The 27,149-nt window shown below is 34.1% G+C and overlaps 1 protein-coding gene across 1 annotated transcript; it reads left to right on the top strand.

Annotated features, from left to right (window-relative positions):
* The first annotated feature begins 1,056 nt into the window (after positions 1-1,056).
* LOC136037406 (alpha-(1,3)-fucosyltransferase C-like) lies at positions 1,057-25,462 on the top strand. The gene is made up of 3 exons (XM_065720158.1): positions 1,057-1,184; positions 6,470-6,520; positions 23,747-25,462. The coding sequence occupies exons 2-3, from the start codon at positions 6,518-6,520 to the stop codon at positions 24,968-24,970; spliced, it is 1,227 nt and encodes a 408-aa protein (XP_065576230.1). The 5' UTR covers positions 1,057-1,184; positions 6,470-6,517; the 3' UTR covers positions 24,971-25,462.
* The last annotated feature ends 1,687 nt before the right edge of the window (positions 25,463-27,149 follow it).

The raw sequence follows: 27,149 nt of genomic DNA, 5'->3' as shown, positions 1-27,149 counted from the left end.
TTGGTATACTTGGCTTTTGTGTTTTCAGTAAAGCGCTAGTTTTTTATAGACCTACTAACATAGGGAAATATCACCAGTTGGTTTATTTGCACTATTTTAGCTTTATATGTCAGATAGGCTGTAAAGTAATAGTTTTTGTTCATTTTAAGTTTCAGCTTCGCTCTTTACTTCCCTCGAAAAAATTAAGTTTATTTACATTAATCTATCAGTATAATCTGGTGCTTTAGGTTATTTTCAAGGTTTTATAAATTTGCAAGTAATTCCTTCAGTCGTCCAAGACATGTCCAATAGAATAACAGAAAAATTGAAGCCTCGTTCAGCTTATTGCAAGTACCTAAAATTTTTACTGCGTATGTCTTTAGGGTGGATACGATCCCCCAGAGCCCATGGTCAAGGTTTGTCAGTTATGCCCCGGGGCATATAAGCTTTTTATGGAACAGCTGGTCGTATAAGCTTTGGAGTGGATGGAGCTCATTTGATTGGAAACTGGAAGTTTTAGTGCCCTTTTTAAGAGTAAAAATTAATGGAGGGAAATCAGCCCTCCCCCCAGCCTACCATTCCCCAAAACATATCGGACCGAAATTCAGCTTATTGCATTCAGCTTTGTTCAGCTTATTGCAAGTAACTAAAATTTTTACTGCGTATGCCGCTCCACGAAAGAAATTCCTCATTGCTAAACCATTATAATATGCATGATCCTCTGGATATGATACCTGAGGTGGAAAAGTCGGCAAGGTCTAAGTCCCTTCGTAAACTGGCAAGTTTCTTACCTGTACATATTTTGTGTGATTGCGATTTTTGAAGATGAGTTGTATTAGAAGTCACATTATTATTTTTTCTTTTTATTTTACTCCACTTTTTCATGTTGTATGAGTGGGCATCAATAAATTACTTACTTACTTACTATGCTTATTCAAAAAAGTAACTACGATTAATTACAATAAGCTCTTCTGAATGTGGGGCTTTCCTCTTAAGGTTCTGAAACGCCATCTCGGTCCTTAGTTAATGTAGAGAGTGTTACATGCGAAGGCCGTTGTTATCTATAATAACCTAGAGGTTAATCTCCTATTGAAGCCAAAAAAGGAAGATGACTTTTTTGATGTAATGATCGCTAAACGAGCAACAGTATCGATACGAATAGTCATGTGTCTGTTGATAAACATTACTGTGAATTTAGATAATAGGTAAGCTGGAACAGGAGGCATTTTTTTTTTTTTTTTTTTAAGAAATACAGTAGGGTCAAGGCCTCCTGCAAGTGCTTATCTGTCTTAATTACTAAACTAGGAACACTGTTTCTTCTTCTTATCAAATAATTACCCTTAACATTTATATCGCCCTTATTTTGCCTTTATATTAATTAATTTATTAATTACCATAGCGTTTAATTACCATTATAGGCTAATTTGGTACTTATCGGTTATATGATAGACACTCGGGAAGTGAAGCTCAATTAATGCTAATGAAATGAAACAAAATATGATGAATATATAATAGTTTAGAAACAAATTTGGGCTGTATATTTGTACATTAGGGGTGGGGGTAGGGGTAAAGCATGACATGTTTTAAATGCGTAAACTAACCATTGCTGTATTTAATATATGCTGTGCTTTACCACCACCACCCTCAAATGTGCTAATATATAGTCTTAACTTTTGATAAAGCTAATGAAATAAAACAAAATATGATGAGAATATCGTTTCTATCACTAGTCGAAGCAACTAACCGGTTATTATCCCATCTAATCTTTGCCATTCAAATGATCGACAGTATAAAGTAGTTACTCGGCCAGTTTCTTGTGTCGGAATTTTATGGTGTCTATTATGTAACCGATAATTACCGCTAATTCTTCTATCATGTGTTTTACTCGAAGATTTAATCTTGTCCAGAGGCAGACTGGGCAAGGGGATGAGGGGGGGGGGGGGCAATTACCCCTGGGCTGGTTGGTTTTGCGTCAAATTTGGTTGGTTTCGAGTCGTTTTTTTTTTTACGTACATAAGTGCAGTTGACAATATGTTAAAAAAAGTTTCTGCTTGACAATTTTTCAGCTGTCTTGTAGGTGTATGTATAGGTTTAGCATAATTTCCAGGATCCTGCCCTAGGAAGGGACGGATGCTGCTGTCAAACAGGTTCGTTCGTGGGCTGAAATCTGATAAATATATAATATATCAATGTCTTTATATAAATATATAATATGATATATCGATACATAATAAATAAGTATATCAAGGCCCTTTCTTATTAAACACGAAAAAAACTAATTTCTTCTATAAGGAGGGCCATAGGTAAGGCCGCCTAAACCAAATGCGCCCTTAGCTTTTTACTACAACTCTGCCTTTGATCTTGTCCCATCTAGTAAGGGGCATGTCCAAGCTGGGCTGGATAAAGATCAAATGAAACTGCATAAAGGGCAAACGAAACAAATAGAAAGGGCCCTACGTTAGCAGCAAAATTGACAAAAAATTGAAATATAAAACAAATTGTTATTGACAATAAGGGATGAATTATGAATTATTCATATAATTAAAAATATATAAATTTTAAAATTGCATTTCCGGATGAAATTTATTAATACTTTTATTATTATATAACATAACTCTATAATATAGAAAACTGAAACCAAATTTATCGAACCTAATTGGGATAATCCTATACTAGAGTGATTTTGCACGTGAACTTCTTTGCGTACGTAAAATAATATGCCGGTATATTTTATTTAAACATTTAAAACGTAGAGGGTTCCACAATTAAAATCCAATTGGGCCCCAGGCCCATTCTATCCCGGCCTGTTCCAAGGGTTAGTTGCCTTCCCCAGAAGATTGTAACTTCACACTATTTACAGGGGATGAAACTTGCTAATGGGTGGGTGCACCCCCCCCCAAAAAAAAATTCTATATCCGCCACTGAATTTAGTTTTATCGTCAGCGGTTTACGAATTTTTTGCTCTCAGCTGCTGATAACTATTCTTGTCAGTTTCGTGAAGCTATGAAAGTCCCTCCTCCTCTTCACTAGGTGGCCTCTATGCGAAGGCGGGTGTTTGGCTATGGCTTGCATTAAAAACAATAAATTGGATATATCAGACTCCTTGCGATTAAAAGTAACTAAAGTTGAAGTTTAAAATCAGCTATCGGAGGGCAACTAGGCCCCCTCCAATGCCCCTTTTTTCTCAAAATCGTCCGATAAAAACTTTGAGAAAGCCATTTAGTCAAAAAAGCAAAAATTAATATGCAAATTTTTTTTTAATTATTCATGTACGATAAGCCAAAATCAAAATCCACATTAATTCAAAAACGTTCAGAGATTAAATAAAACAAACAAGTTTTTTTTAACTGAAAGTAAGGAGCGACACTAAAACTTAAAACGAACGGAAATTATTCCGTATATGAAGGGGGCTGTCCCCTCCTCAACGTCCTGCTCTTTACGCTAAAGTTTGACACTTTGTAACAGTTCTACTTTTAAAAACAATAAAAAACTTTAACGTAAAGAGCGGGGCGTTGAGGAGGAGACAGCCCGCTTCATATACGAAATAATTTCCGTTTGTTTTAAGTTTTAATGTCGCTCCTTACCACCAGTTAAAAAAACTTGTTTTTTTAATTTAATTCTTATTAAACGTCCCTTGTGTTACAGGAGTCATTCTCAAGTAATTAGAAAAAGGTCAAGCTTAAGTGTAAAGAACGAGTTTTTGAGGGGGGGGGGGGTAACCTCCCTCATATCCATATTAATTTCGGTTCATATTAAGTAGTAATGCTGCTCCTTACTTTCTGTTTTAAAAACTTATTTTTTTAACTAAATTCTTTTTTAAATTTGATTGTTTTATTTTGTTTTTGGTTTACTTTTAAAGTCATTGATTTTGAAAAGATCATTCGAGCTATCATAGGCTTAAGAATTGTTTTAATGATTAATTTTTTTATGTGTTACACGTTTTTTATAATATTTCATATGTTATATATTTTACGTTTATACATTTTTATGTGGTTATACATCTCACCTTGTAAGCAAGGAGAATATATTCTTGCGGCCTCTAGATTTCGAAAAATATCCTTTTTGGAGTTTTACTGAAGAGTACCCCTTTTATCGGTGTTTTCATTGACAAAAATCGATGAGAACAAAATTCCCCCTCCCCCTACCTTTGATCTGCAAAAAGATATTTTGCTCCTCTCCCAATATTTTTCATTTGACACCACTGAGGTTTACAAACCTGAAAACCACCTACTTATGTTTGGTGAACTACCTCTTTTTTCTCCTTTTTATCAAAGTTTGTTTTGTTCTAGTATGATCATCTTATTATATTTTAAGTTTATTATTTCCAAAGCATTACTATTACGAGGCCAGGTGGGCCAAAATTAGACTTCAGAGCCAAGCATAAAACAATCACAAAAAAATATTGATGATTGGTAAAAAAAATGGACAAGTCAACGTGATAAAAAGAATAAAGCAATCAAAGTAGTAGAATTTTAAAGATGTTAAACCGTTAATAAAAACAAAAAAGAAAATAAACGAGGAAACTGGCATAAGTAGCAAAAAGAGGAAACAAAGAAAACTTAAAACATACTTTTTTTCCCTTTAAGTTTGCTGTGTTTCGCAAAAATAAAAAATAATAATATAGTTTCATAAAATAATTACATGTAAAATATTTTGAATTATTCCAACGCATAGCTCTATGAAGGATCACAATTCTCCGACGCTACATATGTTTGAAAAACATGTTTTTAAAGATGTTGAGGACTTGTAAATCATATTTCTAGATTCTGAAAATTATAAAAAAATAAAGGGAACATAAAAGATTTTTTGATGTGCTCTAGCAATGATTGATAGCTCCAGCTTCAGACCTTCGTGCATTTGTTATCATGTCACATTTCCATTGTTTTTTGTTTAGTTTATATTTTTGAGTTTTATATCACAAGTCCATGCTCAAGGCTCCAAAATGATTCTGCGCTCAATTTTTTTACGTTCCTAGTTTCATTAGTTTATTGCAGCAAATAACTTCTTTGATAACACAGCTTCTCCATTCACAAAGTGAATAGAAAAGATAATAAAGAGTAAAACTTCGTAATTTATACAGATGAAATCAAAATTGTTAAATTTCCATCGTCTTAATTAGAAGTTCTATCCGTTTTTATGCTTTCTAATCAATTAATTATAATTTATATTCACTTATTGACATTTCATTTTATTATATTTTATTATGTTTCAGTATATTTTTCGTTTTATATTCATTTACTTTCTTTTTATTTCATTTCAGTTTGTTTCGCAATATGATTTGATTTTCATTCAACCATTATTTTGCAGTTGAAACGAAAAACTGCTACGCATAAAAGTGCTTACGCTACATAAAAGTGCTTACGCTTAATTCTAAGTATCGATTGTATATCGTAATATATTTATACTGAATCATGAGTTAAGGATAAAATAAGGAATCGTTTAATGGAGTGATTCTCCTTAATGGATATTATTTAAGTGGATAGCTCGCTGGATTTGAAATCCTTTGCCCGAAGGGCAAGGGTTCGATTCCTGGTGTCGCCAGTCATTTTGTTTGGGACGGGGGTCAGTGACGTGACTCTGTAAGCTAGCCAGAGCCGATCCAGCTCTAAATAGGTACCTGAAGAAATCTGGGGAAGGTAAACAGAGGATGCACAGGATGAAAACGGAAGGGGGATGGCTGCCCCCCGTCCCCCTATCGCACTTCCTGGCTGAAGAGCCTTATCAGGACCGACGGTTTGGACTTTAAGGATTCTAGTACCATATCCTTTACCTTACCTTATCTTTTCCATTCATTGAATAAAATCACTAATTTCCACAAAGGCTGCCTGACAAGGAGGGGAGTGATGAAAAAAAAGTCTAAAGGTTTAATCATTAGAACATTGAACTAGTAAGCATTTAAATACACATTTAAAATAATTTTAAAACAATATTAAACATAACAACTACTTATAAACAAAAAATACAGAAAAGAAGAAAAAAGAGAGCGACAGAGGGAAAGAAATAGAGTTCATTAAAATATAACAAACGCACAAATCAAATCAGCTTACGAGTGACTTTACAGGCCCTGCAAAAAAATAATAGAATATAAAATAAACAGATATGTAATAAAATTAAAAATTAAAATATGTAATAAAATAAACAAAATATATAAATAAATAAACATATTATAAAATAAAAAATAGAAATAATACAATATGTAATAAAATAAATATATAAATAAATAAATATATAATAAAATAAAAAATAAAATAATATTACAAAATACAGATGTAAAAATTTTCAGTTTATAACTATCCTTTAAAAGATCAACCAACAGACACTTGAAGGTACCAAAAGAATCACAGCCCCATGCCATTGGTGGAGATTATCATTAGATAGCCTCCTTTTTTTTATTAACGTAACACTTCATGCATTTACTGAAATTACAGGTATAACCATGAACCGTTATGAATGCCCGCCTTAAATCTTTAAATTTTTTCTTTTTTTTCAGGTAGTCACTAATGTAGTTATGGCATGGTAGTGAAGCCAACCGTCAATCATGGTAAGATATCAAATGACAAAAAAAAAACAATTTTTTTTTCAACTGAGAGTAAGAAGAAACAAAACAAACATTAGCTATTCCGTACATATGGGGAGATGCTCCCTCCTCAATACCTCGCTCTTTAAGCTAATATCCTTTATTATTAAAAAAAAACCTCTTATTCTAATTAAACGATCCTTGTCTTTCAGGAGTCATTCTTAAACAATTGGACAAAAAGTCAAATTGTAGCGTAAAGAACGAGTTATTGGGAAGGGGTTTTCCGGCTCCACAAAGTTTAATTCCAGGTATGTGCCTCAATGTTTAGCTGAAAAAAGGGGTATGCCCAGGAGCATACCTAGGATGACGTCCAAAAGAGGGGCCCACACAAGTGTACGCATAATCTGTCTTCAAAGGAAGGGGGATAATTCGAAAAAAACAAAAACAGGTGAATAAAAAAATATTGGGAAAAGAATAAAGTAATGTCAACTATAAAACTTATATTATTGCTCGAGAATGGATAATCTATGTATATAAAAATAAGTTGTTTGTTTGTGTGTCTGTCGACTGACGTCATATTTGTGTGTCGACTGACGTCATGTTTGCCGACTGACGTCATTATAAGGATTGAGCTGTATGTCGTCATGAAGTTGTTTGTTGACGTCATGTTTGTCGACTGACGAAATTACAGACCGGGACACCGGGACACAAATGACGACCGGGACACCGGGACACAAATGACGACCGGGACACAGGGAATATAAATGACGACCGGGACGCTCAAAGAGAAATTACAGACTGGGACACTGGGACACAAATGACGACCGGGATACTGGGAATATAAATGACGACCGGGACACAGGGACACAACTACAACGGGGACGCCGGGGGCACAGGGGTACATATAAATGACGACGGGGACACAGGGAATGTTCGATTAGCAATCACCATCAACAACGCTCAAGGGCAATCATTAGAATAATGAGGTATAGATCTGAATACGGATTGTTTTTCCCATGGACAATTTTATGTTGCATGTTCAAGAGTCGTAAACCTGACAATCTATTTATATGCACAGACAATGGGACATCGAAGAATGTTGTATATTCGGAAGTTTTACGTAGTTAAAAACACACACACACATATATATATATATATATATATATATATATATATATATATATATATATATATATATATATATATATATATTACGCGCCATTGTATTTGTGTCTCTGTGTCCCACCTGTGGATATAGATAGATATATGTTTTTAACTACGTAAAACTTGCGAATATACAACATTCTTCGCTGTCCCATTGTCTGTGCATATAAATAGATTGTCAGGTTTACCGACTCTTGATCATACAACATATAATTGTCCATGGGAACCCGGTCGTCATTTGTGTCCCGGTGTCCCGGTCTGTATATAGATTCGTTTTTGAATTGGTCTTTTTTTTAGTTTTTTACCTTTTTTTTAGTTATACCTCATGATTCTAATGATTGCCCTTGAGCTTTGTTGATGGTGATTGCTAATCGAGCATTCCCTGTGTCCCCGTCGTCATTTATATATCCCCCTCTGCCCCCCGGCATCCCCGTTGTAGTTGTGTCCCTGTGTCCCGGTCGTCATTTATATTCCCTGTGTCCCGGTCGTCATTTGTGGCCCGGTGTCCCGGTCTATACATTCGTTTTTGAATTGGTATATGATGAAATAAATTTTTGTGTTGTTCCCCTTTTTTCTTTTTAGTTTTTTTTTGGTTTTTACCTTTTTTTAGTTTTTTTACTTTCTTTTCTTTTTAGTTTTCTCTGTAGTTTTTACCTTTTTATTTTTTTTTATTTTTATTTTTTTTTAGTTTTGTTTTTCTCCTTTATTTTTCAGTTTTTCTCCTTTTTTCTTTTTTTCCTTTTTTAGTTTTTTATTAGTTTTTATTTTTTTTTTCTTTTTAGTTTTTTTTTTTGTAGTTTTTGCCTTTTTTAGTTTTTTTTTTTTAGTTTTTTCTTTTTAATTTTTTTTTGTAGTTTTTACCTAGCCAAGGTTCGAACCTGCAACCTCCCGGACCCAGAACCTGGAAAATAACGCGTTACCACTACTTCGGGCTTGAATACATTCGTTTTTGAATTGGTATATGATGAAATAATTCAGACGTCATATGCGGACAGACAGACATAACACACATACAACTTATATATATATATATATATATATATATATATATAATATATATATATATATATATATATATATATATATATATATATATATATATATATATATATATATATATATATATATATATATATATATATATTCACAGATGGGACACAGGGACACAACTACAATGGCGCGTAACTAATATGGCACGTAACGACTTACGCGCGCGGGGGGGGGGCTTTGGCTTGGGGGGCGCGAAGCGCCCCCACCAACTAGGTCTATATATAAAAATAAGTCATTATAAGTATATAAGGCTTTGTATATGACGTCATTATCAGTATATAAGGGGGCGATACAAAGAGGAATCTCAGTATAAATCCAACAATGGCAGAAGAAACAGCCGAGGAAGCGGCTCGAAGAGTCAGTGCCAAAAGGCTTGCGGCTAAAAGAGAAAGTAAGAAAAGAAAGCGTATCGAGGAATCACAAGAACAACGCGAAAACAGGGTTGAGGCTCATAGAGAAATTGCCGAAAAAAATCATGCCGAGGAATCACAAGAACAACGTGAAAACAGGCTTGCGGCTCAAAGAGATAATGCCAAAAGAAAGCGTGCCGAGGAACCACAAGAACAATGTGAAAACAGGCTTGCGGCTTAAAGAGATAATACCAAGAGAAAGCGTGCCGAGGAATCACAAGAGCAACTTCAAAATTATCGCCTGGCAGCCAGGTACAGCCCAGTCGATGATTATAGCTTGAGTAGATGTGTTCAAATCGGGACTATGTCTAAAATTTGACACCTATTGCAAGGCCTTGAAATTTAATGGTGAAACAATGGCAATGTGTTGCGCCTCAGGAAAAGTTAAACTTCCTCGACTGGCTGCACCACCAGAGCCATTGAAGACTTTATGATGTTACAGACCGGGACACCGAGACACTGGGACACAAGGAATATAAATGACGACCGGGACACTCAAAGAGAAATTACAGACCGGGACACAAATGAAGACCGGCACACAGGGAATATAAATGACAACCAGGGCACTCAAAGAGAAATTACAAACCGAGACACCGGGACACAAATGACTACCGGGACACAGGGAATATAAATGACGACCGGGACACAGGGACACAACTACAACGGGGACGCCTGAAGGGCACAGGGGGGATATATAAATGACGATGGGGACACAGGGAATATTCGATTAGCAATCATCATCAACAAAGGTCAAGGGCAATCATTAGAAAAGTGCGGTATAGATCTGAATACGGATTGTTTTCCCATGGACAATTATATGTTGCATGTTCAAGAGTCGGTAAACCTGACAATCTATTTATATGCACAGACAATGGGACAGCGAAGAATGTTGTATATTCGAAAGTTTTACGTAGTTAAAAACATATATATATATATATATATATATATATATATATATATATATATATATATATATATATATATATACATGTATATATAGGTGGGACACAGCGACACAACTACAATGGCGCGTAACGACTTACGCGCGGGGGGGTCTAGGGGGGCGAAGCGCCCCCACCAACTAGGTGTTAGTATCATACCATCATACCACCAACAGCTAGTATCATATAAATCATAATGTTTAACTGCGAAATATCCGTTGCAGAGGGTATGGAGGTCAAACATGGTATTCTCAGACCGGCTAAAGAACCTTTTGTCCCCTTTTACTTAATAACAAAGGCATAGCCATTGTAATAATTACGGTAATCTTTATTATGGATTCTGCTCTTGATAGCATTAATCGAGAAAAAATTCTAATGAAAGAACAGAGTGACATTAAAACTAAAAAAAGAAGTAAAATATCTTACCTACAAATAAGTGACATTAAAACTGAAAAATGAGGGAGTGATATTAAAAATAAAAAGACGTAACATATGGTTATATCATAGAAACAAGTATAGTTTTAGCCATACTCTCAATAACGCGTAAGTTGTTATTTGTTTAGCGTAAAGAGCAGGGGTTTGCAAGGGCTAGGTCCTTTTAATGTTATTCTTGTTGTTTTGCACCACAAAATGACGGAAATTGACATTTTCCTTTGTTACTCATAATAGCCACTCTACTTTAAAATTCCCGGTGATTGAGCCCTCTTCCGATATGCTACAATCCCTGACTCGATGCGATAATCCCCGGGGAGTAAAATAGAACTAAAGAATCGAAGGTAAAATTCTAGACAAGCTACTTTTTTCTATCTTCGAAATGGGTTAGGTTAGGAAAACGAAGCTTTCAGTAATGAATCTAGGGCAAAAACATACCCCGGGAAGGTATAGAAAAGCTACTGTGTCAATTCTCTTTTGATTTCTAAAGTCTTAGAAATTCGCTTACTTGGCAGGTACCTACAGTACAAATGCTTATTACCTCAATTTTCAGTTTTCCGTTCCTTTTTCTCTGGTCTTAGTTCTGAAAATAAATTACTGTTATTAAAGTAGAATTTTAAGCTATATCAATCGTTTTTTTCTGAATTTAGGAAATATGTTTGTAGATCTTTGAAACCTCTTATATTGGGATTGAGCAAAATTATAAAGCTAAAAACAATTTTCTTGTGTTTCATTTAAGCAAGACAATCTATTTTGCAAAATTCACTTTTATAACCCAAAGATTTTTAAAGGTCATCAAAGGTCAGTACGCTTTAGATGGAGAAGGAGTGGAGGTAGATGGTAGTAGGGGAGTTAGATGGAGAAGGAGTAGAAGGTAGAAGGAGTGGATGATTCGAAACACCCTCCGAGGACATGCTTTAGTCTGTAGATCCATCCCTGAAAGTTTCATTTTCCTAACCTAACTCGTTTTCAAGACAGTAAAAAGTAGTTTGTCTAGAATTTTACCGCAACGAATAAAATGTATCCGTGATCATTCTTCTTGTATGCATATATAAATTTTTATATACCACATTGATGGGAAAAGGATTGAAACCTCTGCAGCAGAGTTTTTCAACAAATTTGATGTGTTTTTCATCAACCCGTTTTTAAGGGTTTTTCCCTCCTTTTCTAAACTATGCAAATTTCTTTATGCTAATAAGTTTTACTGATCCTTTATGATAATCACGATAGTTCTTTTGGATAATATTGGTAAATTTGATGAATTTTACTGATTTGGAATCAGCAAGAAAAGCCAGCATTTTCCACGGATGTGTTGTTATCAACAACCCTTTTATTAGTTTAAATGCAATAAACCTGTGTCATCTTTACTTTTAGTTTGTTACCACGAACTGTTTGAAAGATTGGGCTGCACGGAGTGATCTTAAGGGCTGCACGGTTTGAAAGATTGGGCTGCATGGGCTGATCGTAAGGACTGCACGGTTTGAAATTTTGGGCTGCACGGTTGATTGTAAGGTCTGTACGGTTCGAAAGATTGGGCTGCACGGGCTGATCGTAAGGTTATAACGGTTTGAAAGATCGGGCTGCACGGGCTGATCGTAAGGACTGCACGATTTGAAATTTTGGGCTGCACGGGCTGATTGTAAGGTCTGTACGATTCGAAAGATTGGGCTGCACGGGCTAATCGTAAGGGTTTCACGGTTTGAAAGATTGGACTGCACGGGCTGATCGTAAGGGCTGAACGCTTACCAGTACATCATCTTCAGCTAATAAATATGTTTGTTTTCTTCCTTTTCTTATTAAGTGTAGTTCTAAGGCTGGTATTGAATCACAGTTTTTGAAAATAGATATACGCTCCCGCTTCTACCTACAAGTCCACCGGCCCTTTTCCATAATGACCAATGCAAATCTATACACCACTGTACTTAATAAGGTGTAACAAAAATACTCGATTAACCAGTGTTTTCCATATTTAACCAATGCAAAATCTATACATTTATTTTATTTTTGTCTATACATATCTATACATTTATTTTAATCTATATATTTTTGACCAATGCAAATCTATACACCACTGTACTTAATAAGGTGTAACAAAAATACTCGATTAACCAGTGTTTTCCATATTTAACCAATGCAAAATCTATACATTTATTTTATTTTTGTCTATACATATCTATACATTTATTTTAATCTATATATTTTTGACCAATGCAAATCTATACACCACTGTACTTAATAAGGTGTAACAAAAATACTCGATTAACCAATGTTTTCCATATTTAACCAATGTAAAATCTATACCTTTATTTTATTTTCGTCTATACATATCTATACATTTATTTTAATCTATATATTTTTGACCAATGCAAATCTATACACCACTGTACTTAATAAGGTGTAACAAAAATACTCGATTAACCAGTGTTTTCCATATTTAACCAATGCAAAATCTATACATTTATTTTATTTTTGTCTATACATATCTATACATTTATTTTAATCTATATATTTTTGACCAATGCAAATCTATACACCACTGTACTTAATAAGGTGTAACAAAAATACTCGATTAACCAGTGTTTTCCATATTTAACCAATGCAAAATCTATACATTTATTTTATTTTTGTCTATACATATCTATACATTTATTTTAATCTATATATTTTCGACCAATGCAAATCTATACACCACTGTACTTAATAAGGATGTAACAAAAATACTCGATTAACCAGTGTTTTCCATATTTAATATCCATTCTAGATATCAAAAATAGTTATAGAAAAGGGGCTGATTGGTTTCCAATCACTTTTGACTTAAAAAAGGACTAGAATTCTCCATTTCTGATCGAGTGACCATCCTCCAAAGGTTCTACGGCCACGAGAAATGGGTTAAGGAAGAGGAATGGGCAGCCCCCTCCTATACTACTACTACTACTAATAACTCACTGCAGCACCAAGCCGCCTGAGGCCAACACAGCTACGCACGCTCCTCCTCCAACCTAATCTATTTAAAGCCTCCCTCTTTACACCCTCCCAGGAAGTTCCCATTTCCTTTAAATCCTTATTTATGACATCCTCCCAACCCAGACAAGGACGACCTGCTTTCCGTGTAGCCCCAGACGGTTGGCCAAAAAGGACAATCTTCGGTAATCTGTCATCCTTCATCCGTAGAACGTGGCCTAGCCATCTCAACCTTTCTTTCATTATAGCCCCAGAAAGCGGGATTGAACCACACTTTTCGTACAACCTACTGTTTGAAATACGGTCAGTCAGCCGGGTACCCAGAACAATCCGTAGGCAATTTCTCTGGAAAACATCTAGTAAATTTTCATCTGCTTTTCGCTTTCCATGCTTCAGAGCCATATTTGACCACTGTCATCACTGTAGCTTCCAATATTCTAATCTTGGTTTGTAGGCTTATCTTTCTATTCTTCCAAACTTTTTTTTAACTGTGAAAAAACACCCTGAGCTTTAGCTATTCTACTTTTAACATCTTCACTGCTCCCACCATCTTTACTAATAATACTACCAAGGTAACTGAAGCTCCCAACCTGATCAATCTTTTCGTTACCTAAGGTCACCTGCTCATCTTCACTTATTCCTAACCTTAGTGACTTAGTCTTCTTAACATTAATTTTCAAGCCTATTTTAGCACCCTGAACTCGTAAATCCTCTAAAAATTCATTCATTTTGCTCACACTTTCATCTAATATGCTTAAATCATCAGCATAATCTAAGTCCAGGAGCGTTCTTCCTCCCCATTTGATTCCATGGTCTCCAATTGCCTTTCCTGTGCTCCTTAAGACGAAGTCCATCAAAATGATCCATATAAAGGGGGATAGAACACAACCCTGCTTAACTCCTGATTTAATACAAAACCAGTTGCTAACCTCATTTCCTACCTTAACCGCAGCAGTATTATTCTCGTACATAGCGCAAATCACTTTAATGTATTTTTCTGGTATACCATATAACGATAAGACCTTTGTTAACGCTGTTCTATCAACAGAATCGAAAGCTTGCTCATAATCGATAAAACTAAGGACCAAAGGTGTTTGACAACGAAGGGACTTCTCAATTATTAACCTAAGAGTGAAAACATGGTCGACACATCCTCTACCTTTTCTAAAACCGCATTCTTCTTCCCTTAAAACTTTGTCTACAGCATGTCTCAGTCTAAAAAGTATCATATTACTCAGTAATTTGCTACCTACAGAGACCAGACTAATGCCTCGATAATTCCGACATTCACTCTTGTCACCTTTCTTATACAGTGGTTTAATTAAGGTTTTCCTAAAATCATTGGGTACTTCCCCTTTTTCAAAAATCATGTTCATAATCTTCAGTAGCTTATTCCTAACCTCAGAGCCACCATATTTAAGGAACTCATTAATCATACTATCAGCACCTGGGGCCTTATTATTTTTTAATCCTTCTAGTACTGTCGCTAATTCTTCCTCACTAAACAAATCTTCCTTCACATCCAAGGTATCACAAACTTTTTCATTTTCATCTATATCTTTTCCTGCAACTGTATCTCGGTTTAGCACATTCTCAAAATGTTCCACCCATCTTTCTTTAACTTTTTCCTTATCACTAATTGTGACCCCATTTCTATCTTTAACTGGGACTAGTCCGGATCGGCTACTCCCTTTCAATTTATTAACATGCCAGTATAATATTTTACTATTATGCCGTCTAGCCGCATCTTCCAGATCCTCAGCAATTTTATCCATCGCCTCCATTTCACATCTCCTTAGTTCATATTTTAATGCTTTCTCCACTTTCTTTACATTCCTTTTGTTTTCATACGACCTATCGCTCAGATAATTCTTATACAAACCCCTTCTACTCTCTATTAAACCTAAAGCTTTTTCACTTATATTCCTAGTTGCTGTCTTAGCACTCTTCCCTAGGACACCATCAGCAACTTCACAAATTGTTTTTCTGAAATTATTCCATCCATCTTCCACATTGTCAAATTTTAAACCCTCAAGTTTAGTACTCAACTGTTCCTGGAATTTTTTTCTCAAATTTTCATCCTGAAGTCTACCAACATCATAACTTCCCGGGAGGGAGTTACTCTTCCGAAATTTCAGCTTTAAATTAACCTTAGACACTACTAGATGGTGATCTTTACTTTTAACATCAATAACGGCACTCCTATACACCCTAGTATCTTGTATTGATCCTGCTAGTCTTCTGTTTACAATAACATAATCAATAAGGTTTGCTGTCTTACCATCACGTGAATACCATGTCAACTTATGGGCCATTTTGTGACCAAACACCGTATTGGTTATAACTAGGTTGTTATACCTACAAAATTGCAAAAGCCTATAGCCATTACTGTTTTCTTTTCCTACACCAAAATTACCTAGGCTAGGATACCATCTATCCCTATTTCTACCAACCTGGGCATTAAAATCTCCTAGCAAAAACACCATATTTCTACCTGGTACCCTGTCTATTTGCTCCTGTAATTGTAAGTAAAATTCATCTGAGTCACTAGTATCTCCATCAGTTGGTTCAATGGGGGCATATACGTTGGTTCAATAGCCCCCTCCTATGCGAAACAAATTCTGCTCATTTTGGGGTTTAACTTTACTCTTTACCTTCGTAATATTAACTTAGACCAGAAGTGTACCAGGAAATCACAAGAGATTAGCCATTATATCAGGTTTTTTAGTTGAAAAGACTTTTTTTTTAATCTAATGATAGTGTGATGATTATTGTCGTAAGGGGGCTTAAAATGAAAAAAAGAACGGTTTGAGAGGCTTTCTAGGGAAAGGAGACGATTGTGCCCTTAATTTTGACTTAAAGAAATGGAAAGACTGTTGGCCAGTAAAATATTTTGAAGAAGTTCTGGTCAGTGACTCTGATGAAATTTCTGCAACCTACAAAAACTTTTTCCGATCTTGGGAATTTCAAAAATAAGCTTGCTAAGAAGGACACTAAATTCAGGAAAGAAGTTTCACCTGAAATAAAAGTAGCCATACTTATTGGATATTTCACTACTGGGGTTTCAGTGACTAATCTGTAATGGCTATCTCACACTCAGGGTTGCCACCAATGAAACAATCACTAGATTCTAGTGATGATTTCGTTGATTTTGTGATTTCCTTCAATAATCTAGTGATTTATGTGTTTATTTTGGTAGGAAATATAAAAATCACTAGAAATAGCGATAAATCACTAGGGGGTGGCAACTCTGCTCCAACTACGGCGTATAACCTTTGACACTAGCATACATTGAGACCGCTGTGTGTTATGTAATCTTACGGAACACATTTTGTCCGTAACGTAGGCAGTGTAAACTCGAGCGCCACACGTAATTTTACGTTAGTCAACCTTATGTTACGTTACGGAAAAGTTAACAAATTAGCAGCAAAATAGAATTTCAGATTGAGGAGTTAATAAAGTCTGAAAATGAACTATAACATTTCCCAAGAAAGCTTTCCTTCTTGATCAGATACTCAATTTCCAATTCCATTTTTATCTCCAATCGCGTTTTTATCTCCATTCCTATTTTTAATTTTTTGAGTTGTTTGCTTATGATGATTTTGCCTACGGTGATTCTGACCGTAGTCAATCTGACCTTGGTCTTAAAGAGCAAATTTTTTCCGAAACGTTGGCAGTGTAGACTCGAGCTCCGCACGTAATTTTACGTTAGTCAGTCTTATGTTACGTTACGAAAAAGTTAATATAGGTGCAGCAGAAGGGAATTTCAGGATGAGCAGTTAATAAAGTTTAAAAATAAACTAATAACCTTTCCCAAGAAAGCCCACCCTTCTTGATCAGATACTCAATCTCCATTTGTATTCTCACCTCCTTTTGCATTTTTATTCTCCATTCGCATTTTTATCCCCATTCCTATTTTTAATTTTTTGAGCTGTTTGCTTATGATGATTTTGACTACGGGTCAATTTTATGGATTTTCCGTGATTCTAGTTTTAAAAGGACTTGTGAAAAATTGCACTAAACATAACGTAACTTAACCACTTAGCATAGAAAATTACGTATGCTGATGAAACCCGCTTAAAAGGTTGTACGATGTAGTGCGAAAGCACCATTAGATATTTGGTACGATTCGACTATTCATTAGGTGGCTCCGTGCCCTAAATTTAGGTTTCATGAGACGTGTCATTTACGCTTTAATTATACATATTTTCACTTGAAAACAACCATCACAAGCAAAAAATACTGACTATGTATCTATCGTTAACCCACACATCATTAATCAACAAGGTCATCAATCACTACCGCAACATGTACTTAGTTTTCAGGAACCTGAAAAGAAATAACATTTGTCAAAACGCTAAAATCATACTTAAGGGTCAAAGCGTAAATGGCACCGCGTGTAAGTCAGTGGCGGATCCAGGGGGTGGGGGGGGGCTGACGTAGTGGTGGATTTGAGGTTAGGACCGCTTGCTCTGGTTGGTTTGGTACGAATGTTATTTTTTGTAATTGGTTTTTAATAGTTGAGTTTTTAATATCTTTTTAATTATTAAGACTTTCTTTTTGCAAACAAGTTTGAAACAAGGTTTTAGTTACTTTGTGTGCCAAAAAGTATTTAATTAAATTTAGATTTATCAAGGGAATCTGTTCGTGTTACCACAAAAGCCAACTGGGAGGCGAAAATCTTCATTTCGTGATATGGAGGGCAAATTTAAAATCCTAATTTCTTTAGGCTGTCGAAATGAAATTTCAGGATTGTGCTGTCACAATGGGGCTGAAAAGAAAAGTATTTACTTCTTTTCACAGTCGAAAATTTGTTTTCGAGTCTTGCTATGGCATTGAGACGAAGAAATTGGTATCTTTGCTTTTTTTAGCTATCTGTTTTGGTTTTTTGGGTTTGCTTTTTTTGCAAAGCGGGGTGGTTTTTACAACATTGTTGTTTTTTAGGGGATTTGTATAATAAAAAGTAAATAAGAAGTGTAAAAATTATTAATTAAAAGTTTGGGATTTTGGTGAGCAATTGTTGGCCACTTTACTGCCTATTTTCATCTAATTAAAGCTCTCCAATATATGACATATCCCCTCCTCTGTTCCTCCTAAGACATTAAAATAAAGGCCCAAGTCTTAGAACTTTAATAAAGGTTCGTATAAGTATATACTTAAAACTTCGTATATGAGTCGAAATACTCCTTCAAAGGTCGGAGTAATAATTTAAGAAGAGTAAATTTTCGAAAAATTGCTTATAAAAGCAGGTAGATAATTATGTGTTTTTTTTAATCTAGCTGGTATAGATGGGTCTCTGAATTCTCAGTTTGAATCAGTGGAATTGAATCAATTTTTTTTCAAACATTTACTAATAAAATTTTGATAAAAGGGGAAAGTCACACAACTTGAGTTATTCACGGAAACGGAATGCAACTACAATATTAGTTTAGGATTTCTCACCTTCCCAATACCAACCAGTCACAAAATATAGTTATCTGCTTGTATAGGGATTGCATATATTTGTCCAAAATTTTTTTTTATACTGGTGTATATACCGATGGGAATTTTTATACTTCTTTAATTACATATCGTCCAATCATATTTCCACGATTAGTCGTTTCTAAGTCAAAATTTTTATAGGAAAATTCACTTCAAGCACCAAAAACAAGAAGAACAATAGGGAATTTCTCAAGACAGTGGGAAACAAATTAGAATGAATATTTCGACCTTATGTCTAAGGGCCGTTCTCAGCAATACAAAAATATCTAAGAAGAAAAAACTTACAAAGGATAAAATCAATAAAACTAAAATGAAAAATTTTTCAAAGCAGTCCCAGCATCCTTACCTCGGCGAAGTTCAACCAGAACTGATAAATAAATTGTGATGAAACGAGGCAATTCATTGAAATGAAAGAGAATGATTTAAAAACACGTTTTTAATGCCAACCTTGCTTTTTCTGGCTGCCGACCTCGTAGTTCTATTTGTGACAGGCTCTGTGTTAATATCTATTGGTTTTTTTATAATATCTCGTAAGGTCGTTTTTAATTAAATTTGTGTATAAAGCACTTAATGAATATTTTCCAAAGTTCCTATTTAAGGAAATATTACTATTAAACTTAACAGGATTAAATCTAATCATGTTTTTTTTCTCTCAAAAATCTTACATATGTAATTTGGTTGATCTAGTTAAAAAAAAAAACTCAAAAACATAAATATTTCAGAAAATACAATTATCAGTAGCTTTGACATTGTGTCTATATATACAATTGATGTAGCAGTATCTTAGGAATTATTAGAAAATAAAATAAACGAAGATTATGACTTGGTGGAAGCTTCAGCAACAGGATTAGATTGCTACGTTTTAATGATCTTGGTTAAACTTTGTAACAAGTACTCAATGTATTTCCAATCCCGTAATTCTTTCTACCAACAAACAAATAGCTTACCCATGGGCACGCCTCTCTCCGGGTTACTGGCGAATATTCATGTAGAGTATATCGTAAATTGGGCATTAAATTCGTATTTTTTGAAACATATCTTTTGGGGACTTTACATGGATGACGTAATTTCACTTTGGAACTTAGGTTTTTTTAGATCATCTTAGTACATGATAGGAATTTACAGTTTACCTAAGAAATTGACATTGCAAATAAAATCTCATTCCTAGATGTGCTATTTATTCGTAGCTTAGATAAACTCAATTTTACTATTTACAGAAAACCAACACAAAAGATAGATATTCACATTTTAAATCAGACCACCTTTTATAAGTTAAAAGAACTATCGAAATATCTCTCGTCGATCGTGCCCTAAACAATTGTTCTGATTCCTACATCCCAGCAAAACTAGACTTTATCAGGGACATACTTTTTGGAAATGGGTATCCTCTTTTATTTATTAATAATACAATTAACCGTAAACTGAAAAGACATTCCCGTAAAATCAACGATAATTTACCATTTGAGAATCCTAATAAGCCCTAAAACATAATTTACCTCCCATATTTCCCAAAAATCACTAAGAATCTTAAAAAAGTATATCATCAAAGCTCCAAATTCTAACATTGCTTCTGTTTCTTTTGATTCTGCTTTAAGTAGCCATGTTTTCCAAAATCCTAGCCACAAAATATTTTTTGAAGAATCTGCCCTTATTAGCAATGACCTATGGCATAAAACAAGTAGTTCGAGAAGCAATTGAAATCAGACTTAAAATTCGTAATAACATTTCCTTAAATACGGACTTGGAAAAATGTTCACTAAATGCTCTATACAAAAATTTAATTAAAAATGGCCTTACGAAATATTATAAAAAAAACAATAGATATTAAAAGAGAACCTGTCACAAGTAGACCTATGAGATCAGCAGCCAAAAAGCAATGTTGGCATTAAAAACGTGCTTTTAAATCATTCTTTTTCTTTTCAATGAATTGCCTCGTTTCATCACAATTTATTTATCAGTCCTGGTTGAGCTTCACTGAGGTAAGGATGCTGGGACTGTTTTGAAAAATTGTTTATTTTAGTTTTATAGATTTTATCCTCTCGTAAGTTGTTTTTTCTTATTTGTATTGCTGAGGACGGCCCTTGGACATAGGGCTGAAATTTGCATTCTAATTTGTTTCCCACTGTCTTAAAAAATTCCCTATTGTTCTTCTTGTTTTTGGTGTTTGTGATGGAAAGGCAGTGTGGTCTTCGTCGTTATTTATAGCTTATATTTCTTTCTGTTATCTTTGGTAGAAGCTGAAACTTCTACCAAGTCATAATCTTCGTTTATTTTATTTTCTAATAATTGCTAAGATACTGCTACATCAATTGTATACATAGACACAATGTCAAAGATACTGATAATTGTATTTTCTGAAATATTTATGTTTTTGAGTTTTTTTTTTAACTAGATCAACCGAATTACATATGTAAGATTTTTGAGAGAAAAAAAACATGATTAGATTTAATCCTGTTAAGTTTAATAGTAATATTTCCTTAAATAGGCACTTGGGAAAATATTCATTAAGTGCTTTATACACAAATTTAATTAAAAACGACCTTACGAGATATTATGAAAAACCAATAGATATTAACACAGAGCCTGTCACAAATAGAACTACGAGGTCGGCAGCCAGAAAAAGCAAGGTTGGTATTAAAAACTTGTTTTTAAATCACTCTCTTTCATTTCAATGAATTGCCTCGTTTCATCACAATTTATTTATCAGTTCTGGTTGAACTTCGCCGAGGTAAGGATGCTGGGACTGCTTTGAAAAATTTTTCATTTTAGTTTTATTGATTTTATCCTTTGTAAGTTTTTTCTTCTTAGATATTTTGTATTGCTGAGGACGGCCCTTCGAAAAAGGGTCGAAATATTCATCTTAATTTGTTTTCCACTGTCTTGAGAAATTCCCTATTGTTCTTCTTGTTTTTGGCGTTTGTGATGGACAGGAAGTGTGGTCTTCGTTGCTATTGACAATTCACTTACTTAATGCTAAATCTGAGTCAAATTTCAAATTTTTATTTTTGTGCTCAACAGATATATCGAGATTTAAACTTTTGAACTGAATATTTGAAAATCTAAAAAAAAAAAATTAATTAGAAATATCCACAGCTTGAAACCCTGAGAATTTAAATCACCAATCTGTACCTATCAAATACAAAGATAACAAACACATAATTATTTGTTTTAAGGAGTATTTCGACTCATATATTTAGTTTGAAGCACATACCTAAATATCCTTTATTATTTTTCATGTTCATATTTTTCTGACGATTTCGGTCTTTATTCGAATATTTTAGGATGAATATAAGAGAAAATACTTACGAAGAACTCTAAACTGACAGGACTATAGACTGATAGGATTAGTCATTATAAAGGTTCACCGAAATATTGAGTTAGACATCGATCGTGTAATAATTATGCGACAGTGGAAAAAGAGAAATTAAATTTTTCTTATAAAATTGTGAATTCTGTAATTTAAGTGAAATACATTCACTTTAAAAATAAGTTAAAAAATACGAATGTTATGAAAAGTAAAATTTTGATTAGTAGATTTTTGACATTTCGTCAAAGTTGGCATTGTTTATTAAAAAACTATTTTTAAAGGAAACAGTGATTCGGCAAATTGTCACAAAGAGTGTATAACCCCAAAAGATGGTTCAAGACCTCTTTCTTTTTTTTGACAATAAAAAGCTTAACTCACTCGCTATAGTAATCAGAAGTGCAAAAGCTAAAGATCATGCAGAAAATATTAAATATCAATTTTTTTTTATAGATTGCGAACGGCTTTTCATTTTTTTATGGCGAGGTGGTTTTCATAAATTAAAATTTTGTATCAACATTTTTATACCATTTTAATTTCAACAGATATATTAGAACTTTAGTCCTCACCAGAAATTTACGACCATTTCCACTACCTACCAACGACACATAATTGTCGAGGTTCCCTTGAAATTGCGGGTATTTCTTTGTTCGCAAGTTTATTGAATCAGTCTATTATGCCCCCCCCTAAAATGTCCCTGGTTTAAGTATGGTAAAATGGTGCTTAAGGTGGAATTAAAGAAGTTGAACGAGACGGAAATCCAAGATTGGAGGGAGGGAGGGATTTAATTACCCAATTTTTGTTACTATTTTGACGTTAAACAGTGACGAAGACCACACTGCTTTCCATCACAAATACAAACAACAAGTAGAAACAACAGAAAAGGAGTCTTGGCTGAACTTTCTTGAAGTAAGGGTACTAGGACTGTTTTAAAAGGATTTTAGTTTTAATGTTCATATATGCGAGTTTCTTTTATATTTTCATTTTTTTTGCTGGGTCGAAATATTCATTTAGGGTTAAGGTTCAACTGTCTTAAGAATGAATTCCCTGTTGTTTCTACTTATTGTTTGTATTTATATTTTGACGGTAATTAACATTACTAGGACTATTTCTTTCCAGAGACTTCCTATATTATTTTCAGTTTTTACAACTTAATATCTACTATTACAGTTTTAACTAACTTGTTTTGTTCGGATCTTTAAAATAAAACTAATTAATATTATTTTTTCCAGGAACCCTTCAATCTAGTTTTAGTTTCTACAATTGCAGCTTGAATTACTTTATTTTTGTTATTATTTTGACGTTATAATTTTTTTATTAAGTTCATTTATTAAATAAGTTACTTTTAACTAATTAAGTAATTATTAGTATTTCTTTTCAGAGATTATACAATTTGATTCGTAATTCCAACAATTACAGTCACGCTTTTTGCAATTTCAACGTTAGTTTATACTATTAAGTTGATTTATTGAATAGGTCGATGAAAATTAATTTTATTTCTTTTCAGAGACTCTACAAAGTCAAAAGAATATTTGCGAGTTTTATCATCATCACTATTTTACTAACAATACAAGTATTGCATAAAAATACAACCAACGAATCATCTGCGTATGTGGACTCGCTCCAGAAATCCGTAAAATTTTCAGAAAGTGAAAATGTCATTGATCCTGAAGAATTGCTACTCAGCACTGAAGAATCATTCTTTCCGGTAACAGAGGAGTTGAAAGCAGTGAGTAGTGGAAAGAGGGAAATATACTGGCCAGCCTCACTTTATCTTACTATTTTAGCATATGACCCACCCCCTTATCTAATTTGGAGGGAGGGCAATAAGCCCTTTCGGGAAGCAAGATGTCAAGAATATCGATGCTTTTTCACAACTCGACATAGTTTAGTGAAAGATATGCGTTTTGACTCTATTTTGTTCTCACCAGATAAAAATTTGAAATATTTGCCAATTTTTGAGAATAGAAGAAGGAATCAAACTTTTGTATATTTCAATTTAATACCACCGACGTTTCATTCGTCATTCAAAAATGGTAAGGACTTCTTCAATATTTCAATGACGTATAGGAGTGACTCTGATATATACTTACCATTGGGGAAAGTTGTCCCAAAACCATCTGCTCCAAAAAGTGAATCTTTCAGAGAAAGATTAATTCAATCTGCAGGGAATTCATCGACCAAATATAACAAAAGTAAGTTAATAGCAACTGCCTCAGTGTGCAAAAACCCGTATCTGATTGAGCTTCAAAAGATTATAGAAGTTGATAACTTTGGAGATTGTGGCTCTAAAAGCTTCAAGTTATTATATAACGCAGATTATTCAGAATTTTTTAATAACATGTCAAACACCTACAAATTTTTTTTAATTCCAGAAATTTTTGCGTGCACTCATTATGTTCACATGTTGGTTTTTGAAGTGCTGAAATATGACCTAGTTCCAGTTATATATGCCAGTGATGTAAGGAAAATTCTACCTGTGCATAGCTATATTGATGCTACAAATCTTAGTCCGCAAGTCTTGGCAAATAAATTAAAAGATATTGACAAAAATGACGTAGCATATCGCCAGTATTTTTGGTGGAAGAATCATTTCAATGTAAAAAGTTTTACAGAAAGCACGAGGGATGCATTTTGTGAATTATGTGAGCTCTTACATAGAAAAAGGAGTAGTCAAATTAGGGACATAAACCAATGGCAACTTGGAAATGAAAAGTGTCGGAAAATTTGATTATATCAAAGAGAAAAAGAGAGATTACTTTTCTATATTTTAGCGGTAAAAAGTGTTCTTTAACTTCATTGGTTTACATTTCTGACGTATTTTTGGACGCCAATCCCGTTGTTCATAATTTCTCAAGAAACAAATGCCCCGCTTTTTAAACACCCAATGGATTTTAAAGTCACTTATATAAGCCCGTATAAAAATTCCTCTGCCTGAATGCTTCTTCTGTTTGCAATTTTAAGCCAACTAAAATAACTGAGAGTTTTGAGTCACGAATTCGTTACAAGTAATCCCTCTATTTCTCTGTGATTATTTTCTGTGATAGCATCTTTTATTGTTTTAATTAAAAACCATATAAGGGTGTGTAACTTTCTCACGTATATCTTTTATTAGTTAAACACGTCAATTAACAATTAATTTATCATTAATTTAACAATAAATTTACGACTAATGAGTAATTAAGAAAGATTAAATATTTAATAAACTATTATTACATGTCAATTCAATTCTTCTGTTTAATAATCTTTTGTGTATTGTTTTTATGCTGTGTGATTTATAGGCTCTTAACTCCATTGGCAGGCTGGTACGACCATAGTTCAGGCAAATGCTCTCAATTAAGAGTTTGACGAGTTTATCATGGTTGTAGCAATTGCTGCAATCACTATAAAGTACTTAAGTTCAGTAGTAAAGAACTAGTAAACTAGTAAAGAACGAAAGTTCAGCACATAGTAACCGGAAATTTAAAAAGATCTTTGAAAAAAAAATCTGTGACAAAAAAATATGCCATTTGAAGCGGATTCAGTAACGGTAATAATTATTTCGATCGATCTGCTTAATTCCGTAGGAATTTATGGTAAATATTTACTTTCGTTCCAAGTGCTTTAAAGTGCGTATTACTGCATATAGCAAGATTCTGACGATCGCATATTGTTTCTTTGTCATTATTAGAAAAGCACACCAATTTTTTAGCTTTCTAAAATCCCCCTCCAACGAGGCTAAAATGCGTAAAGTGGGACCGCTTAACATCACCTATAGAGCGAAGCGTATTAGTCCATGAGCCCCGTGGGTAGCGGGGCGAGGTCTATATTCTATATTTATTCAACAAAGAATGATAAAAAAATGAGGTTTATTAAACAAATATAGAATACAGACCTCGCCCCGCTGCCCCCGGGGCTCATGGACTAATACGCTTTGCTCTATAGGTAATGTTACCTGTAAGCAAGCCCACTTTACGCATTTTTAGTTCGCCCGATGGAGGAGGAGGGTCAACCAGAAATGGATGCGCTTCTCTAATAATGACAGAAGTTAAAGCCCCCTCCCACCTAGAACAACAAGCAAAAACATTTTTTGCATGAGCAGCGCTACTGTTTTCTCTTTATTATTGTTATTTTCAAAGCCGGGGCTCAGACGAGTAATATGAGCAAGCATTCTATAGTATTCACATGGGAAACCCCTCCAAAAATGGTAAAAGTGGAAACTCACCCTCTACCCGAATATACAGGAAACTGCCAACATTTCTGTAACATTAAAAGGAAATGATATTTTTTACCAAAAACGTATAGGTCGTAACCCCCTGGAAAGTTTTATACGGGCATCCTTGGAGGATGATTGATCAGACATTATTTCTTTGTATTAGTTACATATTTTTTCTAAGGTAATGTATAAGCTCTTGGAACTTTTCTTGAAAGTTTTATAGAATTTATTTACTCAGGTAGGAAGGATGGGGCACATAGACAGGGAGTAGGGCTCGTGAAAAATAAGAAAGCTGCTAGGTCTTGTTTAGGCTGGGAAGATATTAATAAAAGAATATGAATTGCTTATTTTATGACTAAGAAGTTCAGGGTATCAGCTATAGTATTATATGCCCCTATAAAACCAACTGACGGAGATACTAGTAACTCAGATGAATTTTAGTTACAGTTGCAGGGGAAAATAGACAAGTTCCCAGGTAGAAATTTCACTTCAGTTCCTTTTATACACCAAATACTTACAAGAACTCTATACCAATAGCCTCCATAAGGCTCCATGGCCCGTAATATGGAGGCTAAAGAGCACTATAAATTAAAAAAAAAAATTAATACAATCATACAGAAAACTCAAGCCACAAGAGAAGAGACCAATCCTTGATCAATCCCCACATTTAAAACCTATCGATCCTATAGCCTCCATCCAGTGCCTAGGGCAAAAA

Source organism: Artemia franciscana, chromosome 16 (assembly GCF_032884065.1).
Source record: "Artemia franciscana chromosome 16, ASM3288406v1, whole genome shotgun sequence".
Lineage (NCBI taxonomy): Eukaryota > Metazoa > Arthropoda > Branchiopoda > Anostraca > Artemiidae > Artemia > Artemia franciscana.
The sequence above is the reverse complement of the archived record's forward strand: the minus strand, read 5'-3'. Positions and strand labels throughout refer to the sequence as shown.